Source organism: Musca vetustissima, unplaced genomic scaffold (assembly GCF_032173495.1).
Source record: "Musca vetustissima isolate MV318-11 ecotype Yass unplaced genomic scaffold, APGP_CSIRO_Mvet_v1 utg32429, whole genome shotgun sequence".
Lineage (NCBI taxonomy): Eukaryota > Metazoa > Arthropoda > Insecta > Diptera > Muscidae > Musca > Musca vetustissima.
In genome coordinates, this window is record NW_026886131.1 from 18,919 (window position 1) to 43,635 (window position 24,717).

General features: G+C 33.0%; 1 protein-coding gene across 1 annotated transcript in view; it reads left to right on the plus strand.

Annotated features, from left to right (window-relative positions):
• Positions 1-21,117, plus strand: part of LOC133333607 (cdc42 homolog) — a gene marked incomplete at its 5' end in the record, with an annotated part of 30,281 nt that extends 9,164 nt beyond the window's left edge. The window contains 3 exons of the mRNA XM_061541917.1: positions 10,123-10,382; positions 10,830-10,922; positions 21,010-21,117. Coding sequence (XP_061397901.1) covers positions 10,123-10,382; positions 10,830-10,922; positions 21,010-21,117 — 461 coding nt within the window. The remainder of the gene's footprint in view (positions 1-10,122; positions 10,383-10,829; positions 10,923-21,009) is intronic.
• Positions 21,118-24,717: the final 3,600 nt, after the last annotated feature.

The window sequence follows — 24,717 nt, forward strand, 5'->3', positions numbered from 1 at the left end:
ACAGATTTTTGTTTTAATTAACGGGATACGTCATTGTTTTTTGTTTGTCTGTTTAACCTACTTGTCTGAAATGTAAAAAAAACAACAACAAAAGTTTTTGACGACTTGTCAACACTTTTCAGTCCATATGTAGTTTGACATTAAATATAAATTGTAATAATGAACCGGCCAGCATATATATGTCTACTGTGAGCTGAGTTTTATGTGGTTTTGTTGGAAAACTGCGTGTAAATTTAAAAAGGATGTCAGTCATGCTATACGAACTGAAGAAAGATCTGGAGAAGAATTATTTATATACGGGGTGAATCGAGTTCTTAAAGACGAGTTTAAGGTACTCTTTATAGACGAACTGAAGGGCGTCTTTATAGACGAGCTGAAGGACGTCTTTATAGACGAGCTGAAGGGCGTCTTTATAGACGAGCTGAAGGGCGTCTTTATAGACGAGCTGAAGGGCGTCTTTATAGACGAGCTGAAGGGCGTCTTTATAGACGAGCTGAAGGGCGTCTTTATAGACGAGCTGAAGGGCGTCTTTATAGACGAGCTGAAGGGCGTCTTTATAGACGAGCTGAAGGGCGTCTTTATAGACGAGCTGAAGGGCGTCTTTATAGACGAGCTGAAGGGCGTCTTTATAGACGAGCTGAAGGGCGTCTTTATAGACGAGCTGAAGGGCGTCTTTATAGACGAGCTGAAGGGCGTCTTTATAGACGAGCTGAAGGGCGTCTTTATAGACGAGCTGAAGGGCGTCTTTATAGACGAGCTGAAGGGCGTCTTTATAGACGAGCTGAAGGGCGTCTTTATAGACGAGCTGAAGGGCGTCTTTATAGACGAGCTGAAGGGCGTCTTTATAGACGAGCTGAAGGGCGTCTTTATAGACGAGCTGAAGGGCGTCTTTATAGACGAGCTGAAGGGCGTCTTTATAGACGAGCTGAAGGGCGTCTTTATAGACGAGCTGAAGGGCGTCTTTATAGACGAGCTGAAGGGCGTCTTTATAGACGAGCTGAAGGGCGTCTTTATAGACGAGCTGAAGGGCGTCTTTATAGACGAGCTGAAGGGCGTCTTTATAGACGAGCTGAAAGGCGTCTTTATAGACGAGCTGAAGGGCGTCTTTATAGACGAGCTGAAGGGCGTCTTTATAGACGAGCTGAGGGGCGTCTTTATAGACGAGCTGAAGAGAATCTTTATAGACGACCTGAAGAGAGTCTTTACAGACGATCTGACCGGAGTTTTTTTTACTGAACTAATGAAGAGAGTAGTTATAGACGAGCTGAAGGGATGCTTCACAGACTGAGTGGGGTCTTTAGTGGTAGTGGATTTTTATAGTCGAGCTAAAGGCAAATTATTTATTTACGAAGTTTATGTCGGGAGGTATTATTAAATGAACTGAAGGCATGTATAGTCAAGAAGACAGAACGTCTCTACAGACGAGCTTTAATCAGTATGTTGTTAGAGACGAGCTGGTATATATTTAATACGAATTAAATAAATATATGAAATTAGGGACTATCAATCTGTTTAATCGCAAGAAAATGTTCCACTCTCCTTATAATTATTTTGAGGCTTCATTATGATCAGTCAATTTAGTTATATCCTATCATAAACCGAAAACTCTATATTTGTCAGATTTTCTTATTGCTCTAGAGGCCATTATTATTATATTACATATTTTACACGGTGAAGGGGATCTGACCAAATGCATACAATAACTTTTCAGATCGGTAAATATTCCGAGGGTCAAATAAACCAAAACCTAAAGGGACCGAATTTTTATTTCAGGGTTAGAAAATGGAACTGTTGGAAATATCGCAAAATATTCCCCAGACGCAAAATATATGGAACCGAAGAATTTTCGATTTTGTTGGTAGTTGTGTAGGGTATCATATTATAGGCCCCATCCGATTATACTGCTCTGCTCCTTGTTTTCGTCTGTCACTACTACTCTTAGGATATTTGTAATTTAAATTGGCATATATAGGTGTTGGTATACCCCCATATTGGTACATATTTTGGCAGTTCTAATGTAAAAAATCTCTTTAACTAAAATTATGATTTTTTTTATTAATTTATCTTTCGAGATGAGCTACATGATCGGAGTTGCAATGAAAAGGAAGGCATAAAAACAAAACTCAAAATTATCAATATTTACCAAGTTTCGGGGTAGTCCCCATTATTCGGTGTTTGAGAATTTTGGTCGTGTTTGTCCATAAAATAGGATCTAATTAAGTCTAAGTTCTCATTTGGTAGCAACTCTTCCTACAAAAATTATCAGTACTAGTCCATCAATTGGCACTAATTCGACATTTTAAATTATCATTGAGTGGCAAACCTTCCCACCAAAAACGTATAAATATTTGTCGATCTTTGAGTATAGCCCCCACTTAAAGGTCCAGCCCCTTTACACGTATTTTGAAATATGATTACGGAATGCCTCTAATATGACATTCAAGAATCTTGGAATCTGGAAACATTTCAAGACTTGAGTTACTGTATCATATAATAGATATATATATATATATATATTGCAGATGTTTTGAATATCCATCTCTTAGTGGGGACCCCGTTCGAATTTACACATTGTTTATTGATCCTTCACTTCCAACAGTATTCCTTCTTAAGGACATATATAACCAAATATCAATGTATGAAATGAATACATGTTAATACGTTATTGCCATTAGCACAATTTGTGAGAATTGATTTCGGCTTCTCAAGTGATGTTAACGTTTGTCAGCAGAATTTGATATTTTTATTTTAACCAATATTAATGTCATTGACATTAATAAACTATGTTTTCTTCAACTAAATATATAATATGCATAAATGCGAGTGCTCAAATAATATACGCCTAATTTACTAAATTAAAACTTTCTCTTTTAAATCATTCTATACTTATAAAAAAAACTTTAAAACTCAAATGTTTAATTTTTAATGAATATTATAATTGCTTTTCATGTATGTATAGCTAAATATCTACAAGCAATATTGTTTTATGCATACATACATACCCGTATCTATACATAACCTTCATGCCATTTATCATCACTTGGATGTCAACACGAACATCTTAAGGTATTCTATCAACAGTCTTGATATTTCTTCAAAGTTTTTCACTTCTTTTCTAATCCTGAGGGTAATTTTATCATTAGCCTTAGCGTGTGGTGGTATACTCAACAAGCATGGTTAATTATTCGATACACACATACTCACACTCATTCACTTGTATACTTTTATCAAGTACAAGTTCAAACACATAAAGAAAAGGAGAAGAAGAAGAAAAACAAGCCAAAGGTGACATTTCTATAATTGAATGTGATATACTTAAATCTGGAGCAAAGATTTCCTTTTTATACTGGTATGTATAAGAGTACAGAAAGTCAAGAACATATCACTCATTCATTGTCTTTGAATACAATGACAATTATGTCCTATAAGCTAAAGGTGAATACATATACATGTATGTGAAATTTATAGTATGTATAGCAAGGTGTATTCAATAATAGGCATAGACATATTGGGGTGGAATGGAATATTTTTGCAGCCTTCACCACTTTGATATATTTCCATTGAATGGTATCAAACCAATCTTCGTAATTTTTCGAAATAGTTCGAAAGTTCAATGTTTTGCTACAGTCTTTGACAGAGATCTGACAGAGATTTCAATATTGGTCTATGTCCGGTCAATATTAAGGTCCTGCCTCATTGCTGGTGATTTGATTTCTGAGCCACATATTCCTACCAAGATGCCAATAAATAGGTATTAAAGAGAATAAAAAGCCTTCAGGCATATATATTTATATAAAAGACTAAAAAGTCGCAGCCTCTTTCAGGTTTTTAGAAGTTCCAAGCCACATTTCCCAAATTTAGTTACTATAATCGGATATTTCCGTTTCTCAATGGATAAAAAATGGATAAATGACAGAAGATAAGAATATGTTTTATCATAGACTCCTTATAGGGCCCCATTGAAGCCCTAGGTGAAAAATAACAGCTAATTCAATCGAATTGGTTGTTATTTAATATTTTGACTTCTCATAGAATAAAATACATCCTCGTATATTCAATATTGGTTCTATATGTTCTCCAAAAATATCTAATGGTTGTTGGTGTATAAAATGTATCATTCCGTATGCAACACTTCGAAATATTCGTTCAACTGGGCTTGTATATCTGTGAAAATAACGATAGAGATGGGAACGCTTAAGATAAGGCTTCGGTATTCTGCACATATTGCAAATGGAATATATTGGTCCTATTTTAAAATACCATTGCTGTACTTTTAAAGGTTTTAGCCCGATGTTTCCATCCACGTGAATTTAATCTCGCATTCCGGGTTTTCAGAGAGTGATAAATATCTCTTCATAAAATATTCTGTATAGGCCCATGTATTTTTGTGTAGACTTCATATGAAGATTCCTCCCTACTTTCGATATTTAGCCACATTCTTCAAGTGGTTCTAATTCGATCTTTCTGGCTTGACATACATCTGAGTAGAAAATGAACATTACAGAGCCTTCTTTGGGCATAGTCACCATATAAATGTATATTTATTTATTTCTAATCGAAATTACTGTAATTTGACCTTCTGGGTTCATGCAGGGTGACATACATCTATTCATACAAGAAATTATGAGGGTATAGTTTGTGGCTACGGTAAAAATGTACCACTTCAAAATATTGGTTTTAGACCCCTTGTTTCCTTGAACCTAATCCATTTCAGACAATTTGTAGTCGTTTTTGAAATGTCTGTCTGCGTGTGCGCACAACAATTCTCGAATGGAGTAACCGATTTGATCCAAACCTTGCACATCGTTATATTTCTTGTAAACTAAGTATAAATTCGATGATGGGGGATATCGGCCCACTCCTCCTGGTACCTCCCCAACAAAATGGCCAAAGTTTTTCTGAAAATTAATTTAATAATATTATCAAACGGACTATCCGATTTGAACCAAACCTTGAAAAAAATCCATTATTAGGCGAAAGGAATGTCCGACTCTAACAAAACTCTAGTAGTCGATTTTCACAATCCTCCCTAGATACCAATTTTTTATCATTTAAGAAATTTTGCAATGCAAGAAAATGATGATAATCGCTTGATGCCGGACTTTATGGCGGATGCATTAAAAGTTCCCAACCAAGCTCCCGAAGTTTCTGGCGAGTCACTGTTGATGTGGCCTAGCGTTGTCCTGTGGAACACGACACCTTTCCTGTTGGTCAATTCTGGCTGTTTATGGGCAGTTGCTATCTTCAAACGTTGAAAGATGGGACTTATCTGTCCACTCCTTCTAGTACCACCTCCACAAGAATCAAAAATTTTAAAACTTGTAAATCTCATATGGAGCGAATGGAAAATTTAATGTCATTCAAACTTTGCACATGGTAATATATTTAACTTACATAATTCAAGCTTGGACATAGGGCCCGTTGGCTCACTTCTTTTGGTACCTTCCCCACCAAATGTCTACATTTTAAATGTTGTTCATATAATATCAAGATAATGAAATGTCTGATTTGATTCAAACTTTGCAAATCGTAGTATTTTTCCAAACCTACATTAAATTGCAAAATGGGATCTTAAGAACAAGCTTATCTTCAAACCTCTCCTCAATGCTTAGAGAAAACTTATACCATATATAAACCAAATAATGAAACCTGTGTTTTATTCCGTAGACCTCCGCAAACCATATGCTGAGGTTATATATCTGATGGCAACACCGACTGTCACGTTTTTATTTGGTAATCCGCATTTTCCAACCGAAGAAGCTATAATTTTCCATTTTGGGCTCTTCGAATGTAATAATAAATATAGGTCCAACTTTTTAAATAGTCTCATATAAATTTCCTGCCATATTTTATCCGAAGTAGCTGGACGTTGCCGGACTTTTGGCGAATAAAAAACTCCTCGGAAATTCTTTATAGGAGAATATAGGTCCAATTTTTGACATACCACACATATAACGTATCATATCACCGGTATTTTTAATATTATACCTGCATTTCTAACCGACGTACCTCCTATTGCCGTTCTGGTTTCTTGGAGGTTGAAAACCATATTAGAAGAATATTTAGGGCAATGTATTTATATAGCCCCTGTGGTAGGGATAAAACCAGTGAGCGAAGCAGTATAGTCGGACGGGGCCGACCATACGATACCCTACACAACTACCACGGAACTCAAATTTTCTGCGGTAGTTTATTCCGAGTCTAGGCAATATTTCGTGATATTTGCACCCTCTTGACCAATTAGAGGTAAACAGCACCTCTTCCTCACACTGGCATATTTTCCGAATATTACGAGTATTCAGTACAGCTATTCACCGTGGGTTGTGTTGTGATGTTCGGCTTATAATTGTAGCCTATAGATCGAATTAAAAAAAAAAAAAAAACAAAAAATAAGTTTTCGGTCCAATTCATCCAAAAATTATTATCTGATCATCCCCGAAAATAATAGGCGTTGTCCTTGACCATAACTGGAACCTCATGGTACATTTCAAATCGACCAGCGCTATAGTTCCGCTCTCTAGAGTGATATTGGGTTACTAAATAATATACGAATACGGAGATACCATCCGAGCACATACAAAAATATAATTGATATTAATTTAAAGATCAACCACTCCTCTTGGATATAATATCAACTTCTCGGTTCTATGTCCTTAAGGGGTAAATATATACGCTATAGAATACAAATTTTGTCATTTTTCACACAAAAGTCAGGGCCCATTTGACCCGCTAAATATTGACCGATCTTTATCAAAGCAGGCATGCTTATTCTTTGGCCCGATCCCCTTCACCATGCAAAATTTCACGATGTTCGGACAATAACTGCGGCCTCTGGAGCGACCAGAAAAACCGACAAAAATTTAGTATTTGGTCCATTTCATCCCCTAAATATTAACCGATCTTTCCCAAAAACAATAGGGGTCTTCATTGGCCAGAACCTATCCTATATGCAAAATTTCACGAAGATTGGTCCATAACTGTGGCCTGTATCGTGTTTACAAATTATAATGGACAGACTGGCAGACGGACGGACACACATGTCTAGATCGACTCAGCTAGTCGAGATATGACGATCGGTATACTTAAAGGTGGGTCTAGGACCAATATTTCGCGGCGTTACAAACTCTTGGGGCTGCACAAAGCTATAATACCCTGACAACATAGTTGTGTAGGGTATAAATATCCTGGCAAATATATTATTATAGGTTTACGTTTGGATACAGTTCCCAGTTCACGGAGCATTTCACGTTTATTGAAGATCATAGTCGAATATTCCAAATGATGCAGCTGTGATTTATAATTCGGTTTTCAGAAGACGAAATGCCTCCTCCTGTAATAATGTCTGGGGATTTTTTTATTTTATACATCAGTGTAAAAAGTGTAAAAAGTTCGGCACTGTCGATATTTACTTCGTTTTTCTTAAGATTGTCAAACTCACTCATATTGCGAATTCTCTGGTGGTAGAAAATGGGCGTGATTACTGAGTCTGGAATTGTAAAAAAATATTACGGATTTTTTATTTATTTGTATTTTCCAAATAATAATTCGAATTTAGAAAAAAGTTAATACATCCCCCTATTATATTCCAAAAAGAAGATATCTTATATCCATATGTAGACATATGTGTGAATTAATTTTACACATATCAGATATTAAGTGACGACACGAGTATCATAGACTATCAACCAAACGAACCAGCCCCATCCATCCAGCCAACCAACAACAACAACAACACTAAACGTGTTTCAATACAACACACACACGAAGCAATACAAAAAAAACGACAACGACATGAGGATAAGTATGTATATTCTTTATAATCAACCAAGCCATTTAACAATGTGTTGCATTATTAATTTCATTATAATGATGTTAGTTGAGCATATAACAACGATGTAGTTGAAGGTCAGGATGAAAAGAATATTGTACATACATACGCGCGTATGTATGTTACGTGAAAGATGGCTAGATGCCACACGTTAATACCATGGCCCAAATGTCTCTTCACTTAGCCATTCACCAACTTACCTTCACCGATGACAATACAAAACTACTGGGTTTGAAGTGTCACCGGTATGCTGCGTGTGTGTCTGTGTGTGACATACATATCGTATATATTGCTACTGGGCCTAGTCGTACGATGTTGTCATTGTGTAAAGGTGTGTGTTCTGTGTGTGTGTGCATGTTGTGCATTATATCAGAAAGGTTTAAGGTTTTATACACCATTGTTTAAATGGCGTTTATTTTTAGGCATTGTTTGCCATTAAATAGATGGATAATGTTACACATTTGAACACAATGGGAGAACGCATATGCAAACATACATGCATACGTTGAAGTTATTATCCAATAATGTACTATTAGTTGCCATGGACAATTGTAGCAGTATGATGTATGATTATGATGCATCGTATTATTCTCATAGCGACAATTGTTTGACGCTGGTATCAAGACAAAAAAGTTGGGCTTCGAATGCTTTTGGGACATTACGGTATTATAGAGCTAACAATGGTCAATTTCGAAATTTGTCTCAATATTTATATAATTGTAAATTATTTTTTGAAGGACTTGATTTATTTTATTGATTTTACAAAAAGAATTTGAAGATGATGTGACACTGTTACATATTAGTAGGACTTATGGAAAATATACCACACCACCACTCAAAATATCCAAAGGTTATTGAAAACCTAACTTAAAGTGGACTTTACGTTTATTTTAATCGGAAATTCTCTCAAAATGAAATGTAGACACATTAATTTTAAGTAAAACCATTAACGAAAGTTCAAAAGTCGGACGGGGCCGACTATATGATACCCTTCACCACTTATATATACATACAAGAGATGATAATAAATATAGTCTTTAGAGGACCATTGAAATGGAATCGGGCGAAACTACATGTGTGATCTTCATAGATATTTGAAACAAAAGAACCCCATGCACATACCATTTTGAAATCTATGAAAAAATTGCATGTCAATCGGATTCTTTGGTGTACCCTTTGTATGAAATCGAGCAAAATAATGCATGTGGTGCCTATATGTAAATCTACCTATTTGACCTATTTGAGCAACCGTGGACAGTCCTTGGTTTTTTGTTGCACCATCGGACAAAACTATGTGTGGGAGCTATATCCAAATCTAAGCCGTTTTCAAAAAAAAAATTCACAGCCATCGGAAAAATACATGGGGTTTGGTGCACCATTTTCATAAAATCGGACGAAATTATTAATGGGAGCTATATCTAAATCTGAATCGATTTTTACGAAACTTAACACACATCATTCCAATGTCAATTCATAACGATATATCAAATTTCATCCAAATTGAAATATATATAGGGACTTTGATAAACTATTTATATTAAATCAGACGAAAATATATATGGGAGCTATATCTAAATTTTGAAAGATTTTCCTGAAACTTAGCACACATCATTCTAGACCTAATTCAGTACGCTATGCCAAATTTCGTCCACATCGAAAGATATATTGGAACTTTAGTACACCATTTATATTAAATCGGACGTTTATATATATATATATATATATATATAACTGGACCGATTTTTCCCAACTTCAAAAGGGTTCGTTCTTAGGCCAAATAAATGAGCTGTGCCAGATTTCAATTAATTCGGATCATAAATGCGGCCTGTACTTTGTTTACAATTTAACATAGACAGACGGACGGACATGCATAAATCGACTCAGAAAGTGATTCTATGCATATTCTCAAAAGGAACCATATCTCGTTTACTTTTGCCTGTTACAAACATATGCAAAAATACACAATACCCTGTACCGCAGTGTAGTGAAGGGTATAAAAAGTATCAGCTGGTCGACAGTACCTCATCCTAGGACATATTTAGTATGCTCATAGCATTCGACACTCGAGCAAAAAAATATAATTGTTTCAAATTCAATACCAATTTAATCTCAATCTTTTGAGATTGTATAAATGAAGCTTCATTATAAATATACATGTCACATAAATTTTTCCATGTTTTAATTTTTCCATCTATAAATAAAAACACCTTTTCTAAAACCTATATCTCCTCTAATCTTTATAAACTCACATATAACATTTTATTTATGTTATCATTTTGTTTGTTATTTTCCAGCTGATGTCATGGTCAACGATAGTCCAGTGCATTTAACACTCTGTGATACAGCCGGTCAGGATACCTTAGATCCACTGCGTGAACTATGCTATCCAGATAGTGATGTATTTTTGTTATGTTTTTCGGTGGCTAAACCAGAAACATTCCATGCCATCAAAACTAAATGGGCGCCAAAATTTGCCAAAACAAAAGCATCGTTGATGTTGGTCGGTACCCAAGCGGATTTGCGTACAAATACCAATGTACTGAATAAATTACAGGTAAGCTACCATAACACCACGATATCAAAAAACAAAAAACACAAAATCACAACACCACCAGCAACAAGAACATTTTATTTTTATTTAAAGTTTAACGGAAATAACATGAATATACATCGTTCTGAAAAAAAATAAATTTCAAGAGAATATTATTAAATTATTATAAAGTTGATGGAAAAAAAGTTAGCACAACTGCAACCAGTTGCATTTGAGCAACATGAGCTAAAAGATTTTTGTTGCTGTTATTATTGTTTTTTCTTTATGTTGATTAAATTGTTATTTTTACTTGCACAGTTTTTCGTATGTGTATATTTTTAATTATTTATTTTATTTTTTGTGTTTTGTTTTTTCTTCATTTCCTTCACCAACGCTTCATGTGTGCATTGCTGAATTTTTGATTTTATTTAACCTGATGCTTTTATTCACTGTTCCGTTCCACTCGAATAGTCTAATGGTGAACAACCAATCTCGTATGCAGATGCCTGGGACCTGGCAACTACAATTGGTGCAAAATATATTGAAACTTCATCAGCAACACAGGTAAGAATAATGAACGTATGGTTGTTATAATTATGATGAAATATTATTCAATATAAAAAATGTTGTTGTTAAACTGTTGGGGATTTAAAACGGATAACATTTTTTTGGAAGAATTAAAGTCAAATATAAAATGAGTTTAATATACCAGAAATATAGTAGCCCTCGTAATAAAGAAAAAATGAATTTTGAGAACCGAGAATAATTGTGCAAAACAATGTACAATTGTACAAAACAATGTAATATGGAGGGGTTGCAATGATAAAATGATTAAAATCCTTCGGTAAGGAATACATTATAACCGAATAGTTATTGTTTGCAAACAATTTGTTTTCGATATTCAGGCAATATGTATCCAAATCTTTATAAATGTCTTGGGTTCACATGATGTTAAAGAAATCATAAAATAAATACATGTGTGAGTTAAATGTAAATTATTTTGTATACCCTACACAACTATTTTTAAGCCCCAAAATACCGGTTCTGTACCCTATATTTTTGTATCGATCTAGATATATAAGTTTGTTCGTCTGCCCATTAAATGTACGTAATACAGATCACAGTTCCGGCATAAGATTTTTTATAAGCGGTTAATATTTAGGTGACCAAATTGACAAAAGCATTATGTTTGTCTATATTTATTTTTCAGGTCGTTCTAGAGGCCACAATTGATACCCGAACATTACGAAATTTTACATACAAGGGATTCCACCGAATATTAACTGTATATTTTCTAGGTATTGTGTGTACTTTTATATAATTTTGTTATAATTTTGTAATCAGAGTGTTCATTAGGTCTCAAATATTTCTAGCAACAATTATCAATATCGGTCCACGTTTTGTATAGGTCTCATTTTCTTTATGTTCAAGCCTACAGTTTGACATTTCATTTTATTCTGACAGCAATTTTTACATCTTTTGCGCAGTTTTTCAAATTTAACACACTAAGTTTCCAAATATTTTTTGTCACTTTATTTTTTCCATTTACTTGATATTTCCATCGAATTATTGTCATTTGCCTTCTGCGTGAATCGTCAGTAGACAAACTTCTGTATGATTTTTGAGCTGGTGCATCTCGTTCATTGGACGTCGATATTCACCGTCTAAGCATATTGGGTTATCGATTTTTCGAAGCCAGAGCTGCCTCATCTGGTACCAATGCTTGAGATCCATATATAATTTTGAGTTTTAAAATGCAAGAAGGGGTCTGTTTTATAAATGGCTTAGTTTGACCATAGTATCATATATATGTTAATATTATCCTTTTAAAAACTGAAGACAGTTGTTATATCCTCACCATAGTCATTCCGTTTGTAACACCTCGAAATATTCACCGGAGACACCATAAAGTATATATTAGGTTGGAGAAAAAGAAATCCATTAAAAAGTTATTTTGCTGTTTTTGTTTGGAGAAATAGATGTGAACAAAGAAAAAGAAATTGGGAATAATGTTCGAAATGATCGAAGTTGACCGGTACGATATCAGTCGTAACATTGCCCAGGAGCTAAAAATCTACCATAAAACTGTCTTAAACCATTTACAAAAAAAAAAAATATTTCTTTTTCCCAACCTAATATCTATATCGATTGAGGCATGTCTGTCTGTTTGTCCGTCTGTTGAAATTGTGATAGAGATCACAATATTTTGTAGATGTATGTCACGTTTTCCAACCGAATTGGCTCAAGTTTTGGGGTAGCCCCCATATAACTCGTTTTCATACCGAATTTGCTGTAATTCGATATGTTGAATTGGCTGTAATCGTGCCAAAAATTATTAATATTGGCAACTATTTTTAGACCTCAAGGACTTTTTAGTTGTTTAATTAATGGCAGTACCGAGATAGATAAAATCTCTGACCTCAAAGCTCTCCACAGTTGGTGTGAGTCTACTAGACTTCTTGCCTGAACTCGTGTACGGTATTGATGGACTCCGATAGAACTTTTCAGTCTTTAACACTTTAGAGCGGAATGCCGTTTTATAGTCGACGAATAGGTAGATTGTGTAGATTTATTTTTCGTGGGTATTTTCCATGATTTGGCGCAGTGTGGATATCTGATCTAAAGTGGATTTGGTCCAATAATGAAATTGAAATTTAAATGTATAGCCCCATATACATGTATTTTGAATGTCCATCTGACTGTGGGAGTATACAAATTTTTCCACCACGACTTCAAAAAAATTATGCGTAATGTTTTGTCGAAATTTTGCCCATATGTAGTTCCCATGTATTTTGCACCAATTTAATCTTAATGGTGGACCAAATACTCAACCCTAAAATGAGTCCAGAATGAATTTATTTAAGGGGACCCCACCCATTATCGGTTTCAAAAAATTTAATTTTTTATTTTGATTTAATTTGAACCTACACTAATTCAAAAATGTTCCTATTAATTTTCATGTGAAAATCTCAACAATTTTTGAAGATATAGCCGATTTATTGTGTTAGCATCAGGTGACAGCGAGAGGGATTCTCAAACTTTAAACGCGTTTTTCTTCAAACTGCGTTTTTGCGAATGGCGGGCACGATAACTCAAAAACTAATAACACAATTGATTTTAAATTTTGGGACGTTTCTCTGTGAATGTATAGCTATCGTATGAACTAGGATAAAGCCAATTGGTGAAGATCTTCCTTATTTTTTAACTTAGTTTGTGGCAAAAATGGTCCAAATTCCGAATTTCAATCGGCTGGCAAACGAACATCCTTTTTTGTGATCGCCAAAAAATAAAAAATTGTGCACCAAAGTTTAACCATTATTTTAACAACAATTAAAACAAACATTAATTCCACTTCCGTTTCCTTTCTTCAATGCATTAGTATACCTTGGCATGGAAATCACATTTCCGTAAATATAAAACAAAATATTTCCTGCAATTTAATTCATTCTCATAATATTTGTATACAAATATTTTCCTACATGTTGATATTTTTTCCTCCTAACAGAACTCACATTGTATCCCAGTAGAAAGTGTCTTGCAGACAACATTAACGAATCGTGTAAGACAATGGCAATTCCTTGAAGACACTCTGCAGACAGCAATGTGAAATCGTTGAGGAAATTTTCACACAAGTGTCGCAGTGTTCATGCACGACTACTTGGGCGACAGGGTAAGCGAAGTTGTCGTTGACGACAACTTCGGCGACTAATCTCCCTACTTTTCGTTAACGACAGATTCACTTCCTGTCATTTACACATTCGTTGATGACTGTATACCTATTGTCATCAATCTTGTCGTCAATCATACCTCATTTAAAATACAAATAAAAATATATATACATATTGTTTTATTTATTTTTATTTTATAGCATGAAATTTATTATATTGCAAAAACATACCTTATATTTACATAATATCATATAATATAAATAAGCACATTGCCTGAGAAGTTGGCGTAATGATTATCCCCATTTTAACATCATCTATAAAGAAACAACAAAATTAAAATGCATTGGAATATGAAACATCTTTCAGATATTACTTACAACATTTCACCAATTGCTATTTATTTGCCCCATCCTAAGAGTTAAACAATGCATTAAATTAATGATATAAATAATTGTATATTATTTTAATCTTACCTATTTTAACCAAGAAAACACGTCTTCTTTATCTCAAATTTCTTTTATATATTTTCAGAAAGAATTTTCTATTTGTTTCTGTCAATATTTCACAGTACACTCGATTCAGACTTTTTGTTTTGTTTTCATATTTCGGGAAGAACGACATTTTCGACGACATATCAAGTGTTTAGTCATGAATGACAATTCCATAAATTTCGTCAACGTTTCGTTAACGAAATTATCACGCAAGAGAGTATTTTCTACTGGGATGCTTTGGCTGGCATTTGTGTGTGTGGACATGTTTATGTGATTGTGTGTTAATATAAAACCACAACGAAGTTTTCATTTTTAATAAAATATAAACAAAAATACTAACACACGCACACCCATACATACATACACAACCAAACAAAACACCAAAATGAGCTTCCCATGGGGACATAAACAGTGTATAGCACATGAGATAATAAAACGTGCAGTTGTCCGTGTTGGTGTGTGTGTGTTATGTCTACAAATCTGTGTATTTTGTATATATGCGTGACTAAGTTGATTTGGATGTGTACACAATGACAAACAAACACGAAATATAAAAATTTGTGAACAAATATCGTTTCCAAATGAACATTTAAATCGTTTTAGAAGCTGTGTGTGTGATAACTCATCACAGGTCAATTGTTGTCAATTTAAAAATGACAGAAAAAAGAAGAGAAGAGATGACGATATGAAATTACAAACAATGTTTTTCCATACGATTTATTTATGATAAACTCGCATAGTTTATAGAATACTTTGCTAAGTTAGTTGTGTGTGTACGAGAGTTTGGTAATTGAATTTTGAAATATTATCTAGAGTAGTAAAAATAGTCATAATTGTCCTATTGGATAAACTGCTCGTCAACATTTAGATAACATAGTTTCATTTCCACTCAAATGACATCAGTTTAACCTCTTTTTGTGAGAGTGTCTGTGTTGTGATATCACATTGTGTGCTGAGCGAGAAAAGTTGTACAAATTGCGCTCATGTTGCATCAAAGTGTATAAAAATATTTGTCCTCATCGTCGCCGTCGTCCTGCTTTTGTGATACTTAAATATTCCTTTTTTCCGTTCGTTTTTTTTATTCGCTTGGGATTTCCTCCAAGTTTTTGTTGTTGTTTCTGCTTCATTGTTTTTAACGAGATGGCGAAACCCCGTCTTGGCATTAATGTTGGAATCTCGTTAACTGTGCAGCAAGCAAAATAAACCCAACAACCATGTTGACGTTTGGGGTATTTGCCTAATGCAGGTGTATAAAATATGTTAAGCACCAACAAATGAGATGGTGTGAAATCTTATGACAATTTTCTTTTGTTTGGCATTTACATCTCAAGCTTAGAAGATGAGATGCCAGTCAAGCTGCCATAACAGCGTTCCTTTCGTTTTTTGTCTTACCTTGAAAGCACGCTTTTTTTTCTTGTGGTGTTCGAGTGTGTTGGTGTTCTTATTCCTGTTTCCTCTTGGGAAGTGTTTTGTTGTATTTAAATTGAATGTCATATTTTCCCATAATTGTATTCGTTGACAATTTTATCTTTGCGACTTAGATATTTGCGGAATTGATTGAGATTTAGATGGGGGAGGAAATTGTGTTGAATTTTTGAGTGTGTGAATATAAAAATGTGTGTATGGTTTTTAATCGGAATTAAATTCAATTTTAAATTTTCATTCAAATTTTATTGGAATTAGACTTTAGAATTTCCTCGAGCCATTTGTTTCGAAATTTATGAAAATTATTAATCGGTTCAACGATGTTCCGAAATATACTTACTGTTCGGTGTTGGGTACCTATTGCCTGATAATTAAGTTATTTGAGATAGTTTGTTCTGGTGCGAATGAAAAAGTAAAATATTTCCTTCTTTAAATATAATATGAGTAGATGATTAAATTATAAAACAATGTTTTATATTAATATATATCATTTGTACACATGTTAAATTTATAAATGTTTATTAGAAAATTGCATATATATTAAATGTATTGTATATTAAAATAATAATCTAATATAAAATAGATTTTCGTCACATATTACGATCGCATGATGTCGATTAGATTGTGGGTGTACTTTTGCTTTCCACATATCCACTTCAGTTTCTACTTCCTGCTTACAATTTAGAAAATACAGAACCCTTCATCATGGGTTCTGTTGTGATGTTCAGCTTATAATTGTGGCCTATAGATGGACTCGAAAAAACACAAAAATTAAGTTTTTGGTCCACTTCATCCCAAAACTATTATCTGATCATCACCGAAAATTATAGGCGTTGACCTTGACAATAACTGGAACCTCATGAACATTTCAAAGCGATCAGCCCTATATTTCCGCCCTCCAGAGTGGTAATGGGTTATTAAATAATATCTGAATACATAAGGATGTAAGTGTAACTTCTACATCTGAGTACATGTCCTTCAGGAGAATAGAATAGAAATCAAGCGGTATGAAAAAAGTCATTTTCTGTTTGGGGACTTATTTCATACCACCGAAAGTCAGGGTCCATTTTACCAGCTAAATATTGACCGATCTTTATCAAAATAGGAATGCTCATCCTTTGGCTCCTTCTCCATGTAAAAATTCGCGATGTTTGGGCCATAATTGCGGTCTCTGGAGTGACCAGAAAACCCGATACAAATTATGTATTTGGTCCATTTTATCCCCCAAATATTGGGTTGGGGAAAAAGAAATGATCGAAGTTGACCGGTATGTTAGCAGTCGTAACAGCGTCCAGGAGCTAAAACTAGACCATAAAACTGTATTAAACCATTTAGAATTGACCAGAAACGGCCAAAATTTGCCAACAGGAGAGGTATTAGGGATACGTAGTCGAGCGCAAAAGTCGACTTTTAGACTTTTCGATTTTTGCATCTGACTAAAAAGTCGATTTTTAGACTTTTCGATTTTTAACTTTGACTAAAAAGTCGATTTTTCGACCTTTCGATTTTGTCAAAATTCTTCAAAATCGATTCTCGACTTTTACTGCAAAATCGACTAAAAATTTGATTTTTTTATATGAATTATTGTGAACAGATAATGTAAAGTTCCGGAAAGTGCAATTTTTGGGCAATTTGAGATTTGTTTTACAAAACCAAGTATTTATGAAGAAAATCGAAAGTCGACTTTACGATTTTCTCATAGTTCAAAAGTCGACTTTGACTTTTAGACTTTTCAATACAAAAAGTCGATTAAACGAATAGTCGAAAGTCAATTTACATATTCCTAAGAGGTATCGTGTTCCACCAAGACAACGCTAGGCCACACATATCTACAGTGACACGCCGAAACTTCGGGAGATTGATTTGGATGTTTTTATGCATCCGCCATACAGTCCGGACTTGGCACCAAGAGATTATCATATTTTTCATGCATTGCAAAATTTCTTTAATGATAAAAAATTGATATCTAGGGAGGATTGTGAAAATCAACTACTACAGTATTTTGCAAATAGAGAGCAGGACTTCTATGAGACAGGCATTATGGAGTTACCTTTAAAATGGCAATAAATCATACAACAAAAAGTCCGATAGTTTATATACAAATAATAGATTTATTTTTCATCAACCTAATATTAACCGATCTTTACAATAGGGGAGATCAAAAACAATAGGGGAGAACCCATCCTAAATGCAAAATTTCGTGAAGATGGGTCCATAACTGTGGCCTGCATCGTGTTTACAAATTATAATGGGCAGATGGATGGACGGACGGACACACTCACATGTCTAGATCGACTCATCTAGTCGAGATATGACGATCGGTGTACTTAAAGGTGGACGTAGGACCAATACAAACTCCTGGGGCTGCACACATTTATAATAACCGGACATCATAGTTGTGTAGGGTATAATTAAATTTTACTTTTACTAACATAGAATGCTGATGATAAAATGGATAATTGATAAAAAGTACAAAGAAAGACCACATTTGTCATTGTTCTTCCTGCTCCTAACACAAATACTAATTTAATGACTATAAATGCAAAAACCCAATAAATAAAAACTGCAAAATCAAAAATGTCTCGTGAGTAAAACAGAACATCCTTCGCAAAAACAGGGCAGTCCAAATTTTCAAATAATAATAATAATGATTCATGATTCTTATTCGTGTAAAGAATATGCAAAGTTCAAAATTTCCCTTAATTCTCAGAGTTTTCCTATTATTAGAAATATATAAAAACCCGATGCTCTCAATTTTTTACCACTGCTAGTACTCAAAAAGTAATACAAAATTTATTAAGGGGACTCCCCTTCCCCCACCCCTTCACGGTTCCAAAAAATTTAATTTTGTATTTGGATTTAATTCGAACCAATACTAATTCAAGAATGTCCCTATACACTTTAAACGCGTTTTTCTCCAAACAGCGTTTTTGCGATGGCGGGCAAAAACAGGCGATTTTCAAAAAAAAAAAAAAAAAAAAATGACTCAAAGTTCCGCCATTTTGTTAATTGTTGTACGAAGTTAATAATCCTAGTTCACACGAGAACCAGACATTTTTAACACCGTTAGAATTTTCGGATTCCGATGTTCCAGTGAGGAGTTATCATGCCCGCCATCAAAAATAAGGACTTTTCTTTGATCACACAACAAAAATTGTTTGTAAATAATTTTTCTTCTTTTTTAAAACTTCAAATATATACAAGGTGGCCCAAAAAGGACTGAAGGATTGAAAAAAGCTTTTTTTGTTTTTATTTTTTATTGATTTTTTTATGTTTTTAAATTTTTAATTCTTGGAAATTTTTTAAATTTAATGGAACCCCACCCATTCTCGATTTTAATTTTTCAAGATTTTCAATGGGCTGGTGCTTGTTAAGGTTTGTAACTTTGCACATATATATTTGAGAATTTAAAAGAGAAGAAAAATAATTTACAAAAAATTTTTGTTATTGTTTTGTTGTTGTTTTTTGTAATTAAAGAAAAGTCCTTATTTTTGTTGGTGGGCATGATAACTCCTCACTGGAACATCGGAATCCGAAAATTCCAACGGTGTTAGAAAAAGTACATGTCTGGCTCTCGTATGAACTAGGATTATTGACTTTGCTCTAAAATGAAAAAAATGACGGACCTTTAAAAAAATATTTTTGGAAAATCGCCGATTCTTTACCGAAAACCAAGTTAAAAAATAAGGAAGATATTCACCGATTGACTTTATCCTAGTTCATACTATACCTATACACTCACAGAGAAACGTGTAAAAATTTGGAATCGATTGGGTTATTAATTTTTGAGTTGCCCGCAATTCGCAAAAGAGAAAAACGCGTTTAAAGTTTGAGAAGCCCTTTAACCGTCACTTGATGCTGACACAATAAATCGGCTATATCTTCAAGAGTTCTTGAAAATTGGCTATTTTAACCGCATTTTCCATTACTACCCGTAGAGTTTCTGGTTCCAGGTTGCAGGGATGTTCTGGAGATTCCCAATTGAGTACAACGACGACGAGTAGAGACAGATGGATCTTCGTTTATACTCTGTCGTACAGCCCCCACAACTGTTTCTTTGCGCACAGATCGATCTCTTCCTCTTCCTGGAAGATCTAACACACTTCCATGTTTCTCAAAACGGGAGACTAAGTTTCTAATCATGTTGTGACTGGGTGCTGTTTGGACATTAAAATGACAACGATAATTTAGTTGAGTTGTAATAATTTACCTTCCAGAAGAATACAAAATTCAATGATTTTGACGCACTTCTGCACATCATATGTAGCCGTGATTTATATGCAAATACCAGTAAATAATATGCAAAAGACAAAACACAAAAATTATTAAAAACAAAATAAATATAACCATTTTTAAGACTTCAGTCTTTTTTGGGAGGGGGTCGAGAATGGAGGGGTTCCCTTAAGGGTGATTTTTAAAAAATTGTGTTTTATTTATTTGTGGTTTCCTTAAGACGGATATGACACTCATCCTAACGAAATTTTCAAATGCATAAATATATTTTCCTTCGAAAATATATAATTGTCTTAATCCTATATATTTTACTAAATATCGAGACAATTAAACAAATAGTTTAATTGATATAAAATATAAAAATTTAACTTTTCCCTCCTGTATAATAATATTAAAATCAACAATAATACATACAATTCTCCTGAGTAGAATTTCTTAACTAAAATTATACCACAATTTTAATTGCATACACAGGCATACATACGCACAAAACTAAAATTAAATTTACATATTTAATTTATCTTTATTCTACACATTCAGACATTGTAGACATCAATAATAATAATAATATTTTTATTCACATAAATTAAATTTTCAAATACAATTATGCACACTATTATGATTTGCAAATTATTTCGATAAACATAAAATGTTTTGTGTTTTGCGAATGAACAAAAATTTAATAATCACAAATGTAACAATGAACAACAACAATAAAAATAATAATAATTTCTTAATTGTTGCATAATTTTTGAAACTAATGAAATAATATTTGTTTAATTGTATCGTCTTGTTCTAATGCTTGTCTCTCTCTTTCTCTCTATTTCATTGCAGGATAAAGTTAAAGAAGTCTTTGATACAGCCATTTGGGAAGGCTTGGCACCATCTATATTACCACCCACACCGGCACCATTATGGAAGAGATTATTCTGTTTGGCCTAAAGCATGGAAAATTAAATTTGAAAAAGGGGCTAAACGGAATCACACGAATGAATGAAGAAAATTTGAAATTGAAAGTTGAAAATGCATAAATAATAGACTGATTAATGTTATAAAGGAAAAATACTATTACAGAGTTTTTCTATTTACAATCATGTTATGCTAATAACAAGAAAGTATATATATTTTTTTGGAAAATTAAGTTTTAAGTAACGAAAAATCATCGTTTTCATTAAGTTTACAGAATTTTTTTTTTTCGAAACAAACAAGCGATAGTTCTTCAATACGGCCTAATTTTTTTAATTTTATTACCAATTTATGTTTGAAAATTTGTATTGTAATGATTTTAATCCACATTTTTGTTATTTATATATAACATTTTTTTAATTGTGAAATTTTTTCCACCTGTTTTTTGAATTAAGTTTTTTTAACCAATTGATGCTTCCAAATTCATTGCTTACTTTCTTCACCCAATTACTTATTTTGAACAACATTTGTTGTTTGTATTAGTTTATAATGTTGATCTTCTCATTAATATAGATTGTTAAAAAAATATTTTTATAGCATTAAATAATTATAGAATTTGTATTTGTATTTATTAGTTAATAAGTCTGAAGTCATGGGTTATTCAATGTCAAATTGAGGGAGTAAAATAGAAAACTCGTCTTATACATGAAAAAATTTTCAAATTTTTACAAATTTTGATTGAATTTGAAGGAATGTTTAAATGAGTTTTTATACTCTTTCGAGTCAAGTGTATACTCTGATCGAAAAAACTCACTTAAATTGTTTTTAAAAATATAATGTTTAAATAAATATTTATTTGGCATAACTTCAAAATTTAGAGTCTTAAAATTATGAAAAAATTAAGCCATTAAAAATTTACCAAATGATGTATTTTTTTATTGTTAAAATTAATATGAGTGTGATAAAAAATATAATACAAATAATATGAATTGTTAGTAAAGATAAATAAACTATTTAGAATATACATATATATTATGTATGGAATTCTGAAAATTAATTAAAATCAAAACTGTTTTAAAACACCATTGAAATTGTATTAAGATTATCACACACACACAAAATTACATCTCATCTTCAATAGCCACTTAATTTGAATTTAAATTAAAATTTATTTTTTTGTTTATATTTTCCTACCAATTTGACATGGAATAACCCAGTGCATAATAATTATGAAAATCGAAATTCTTGTTATTATAGGAAAAAACATTCAAATCGCCAACATAAATTTGCAAAACAAATTACCACAAAGAATTTCAGATTGTTATTCTTTGATTTACTTAATATTTTGCATTATCATTATTTTCTTTAAACATTTTTTTAATTGTGAATTATTATTATACATGTCATTATCGTTATAGCAAAACATTTCTTTTTATTTTGTTTAGAAATGTATAAACACACACACACGTAATAATATCAAGAGATACTACTATAAAACAAATAACACTCATTCCATCCACACGAATATAATATAAACAAAAACCAATTTTGTTAACTATTAAGTTTTATTTTTATGCATCTATTAAAAATACAAAAATGATAAATAAATTCTCTTATATATATTGATAAAGCAAACAAAGTTGGTATTTTATTTAAAGTTTAATGGTTCTAATAATCCCCGAAAAAAAATTTTAGGTATTCTACGGTTCTTATGGTCCCTAAAAATCCACGCTTTTGATAGTCCCTGAAAAATATTATATGTATAAGAAATCCACGCTTCTCTTAGACCCTGGTATAATACTCTTTAATAAATCTACGCTTCTGATAGTCCTTGAAAAAATATCCCTTATAAAATGTATCCTTCTGATAGTCCTTGACAAAATATTCCTTAAAAAATCCAATCTGCTGCTAGCCTTTAAAAAATATTTCTAAAAAATCTACGCTTCTGATAGCCATTGAAAAATGTTCCTTAAAACATCTACGCTTCTTATAGTCTCCGGAAAAAAATAGTCTTGTTTAAAAAAATATTCTTTAAACAAGTAAAAAAGTGTCAGTCGGCGTTCCCCAAAGATATATACCTTCACCATATGGTTTGCGAAGGAGGTCTTTGGAGTTATAAGATGATGTTTCAGATATTATGTAGATCACTTAGGCTTGGTAAAGATAATAGGTTGTGCAAAGTTTGGTTGAAATCGGAATTCCATTCGCCTAATATTGGATTTATAAATATTGCAAATTTTGACCCTTTGTGGGGGAGGTACCAGAAGGGGTGGACCAATGGGTATATCTTCAAACTGATTCTTGGTAAAGATAAAAGGTTTTGCAAAGTTCGGTTCAAATCAGACATTCCATCCGCCTGATATCGTATTCATAAATATGAAAATTTAGACCATTTGTGTGGGAGGTACCAGAAGGATAATGGATGCCACCTTGAAAAAATATCCCTTATAAAATGTATCCTTCTGATAGTCCTTGACAAAATATTCCTTAAAAAATCCAATCTGCTGCTAGCCTTTAAAAAATATTCTTAAAAAATCTACGCTTCTGATAGCCATTGAAAAATGTTCCTTAAAACATCTACGCTTCTTATAGTCTCCGGAAAAAATAGTCTTGTTTAAAAAATATTCTTTAAACAAGTAAAAAAGTGTCAGTCGGCGTTCCCCAAAGATATATACCTTCACCATATGGTTTGCGAAGGAGGTCTTTGGAGTTATAAGATGATGTTTCAGATTTTATGTAGATCACATAGGCTTGGTAAAGATAATAGGTTGTGCAAAGTTTGGTTGAAATCGGAATTCCATTCGCCTAATATTGGATTTATAAATATTGAAAATTTTGATCCTTTGTGGGGGAGGTACCAGAAGGGGTGGACCAATGGGTATATCTTCAAACTGATTCTTGGTAAAGATAAAAGGTTTTGCAAAGTTCGCTTCAAATCAGACATTCCATCCGCCTGATATCGGATTCATAAATATGAAAATTTAGACCATTTGTGTGGGAGGTACCAGAAGGAGAATGGATCCCACTTTCGGACTTGATATAGGCTTGGTACAGATATTATAGGTTGTGTAAAGTTTAGTTCAAATCGGACATTTTAATCGCCTGATATTGGATTTATAAATATTCAAAATTTGGATCATCTGTGGGGGAGGTATCAGAAGTAGTGGGCCAATGGGTCCCATCTTCCTACTTGATCTGGCCGTGGAATGGATAATAGGTTATGAAAAGTTTCGTTAAAATCGGATAGTCCGTTTGCATGTTATTATAAAATTAATTTTTAGCACAATTTTGGCCATTTTGTGGGGGCGGTACCAGGGCGGTACTAAGTTTGGAAGAAATATTAAAATGTGCAAAGTTTGGAAGAAATCGATTATACCCTTCGAGAGTTATCGAGTGCACCAGCCAGACAGACGGACATTTGTAAATCGACTTAAAATTTTTTGAAATGGATTTGCGGTCTAAAACCAATATTTCGATGAGTCACATTTTCACCGTATACCTTGATTTTCGAACAATTAAAATTGAAAAGATTTATTTATAATTCAATAACTTTTGAAATACTCAAGACATAGGCACAAAATTGATGTCATTTGAAAGCTAAAATTATTTGCTATCTATTGATCCTATCATAATAAA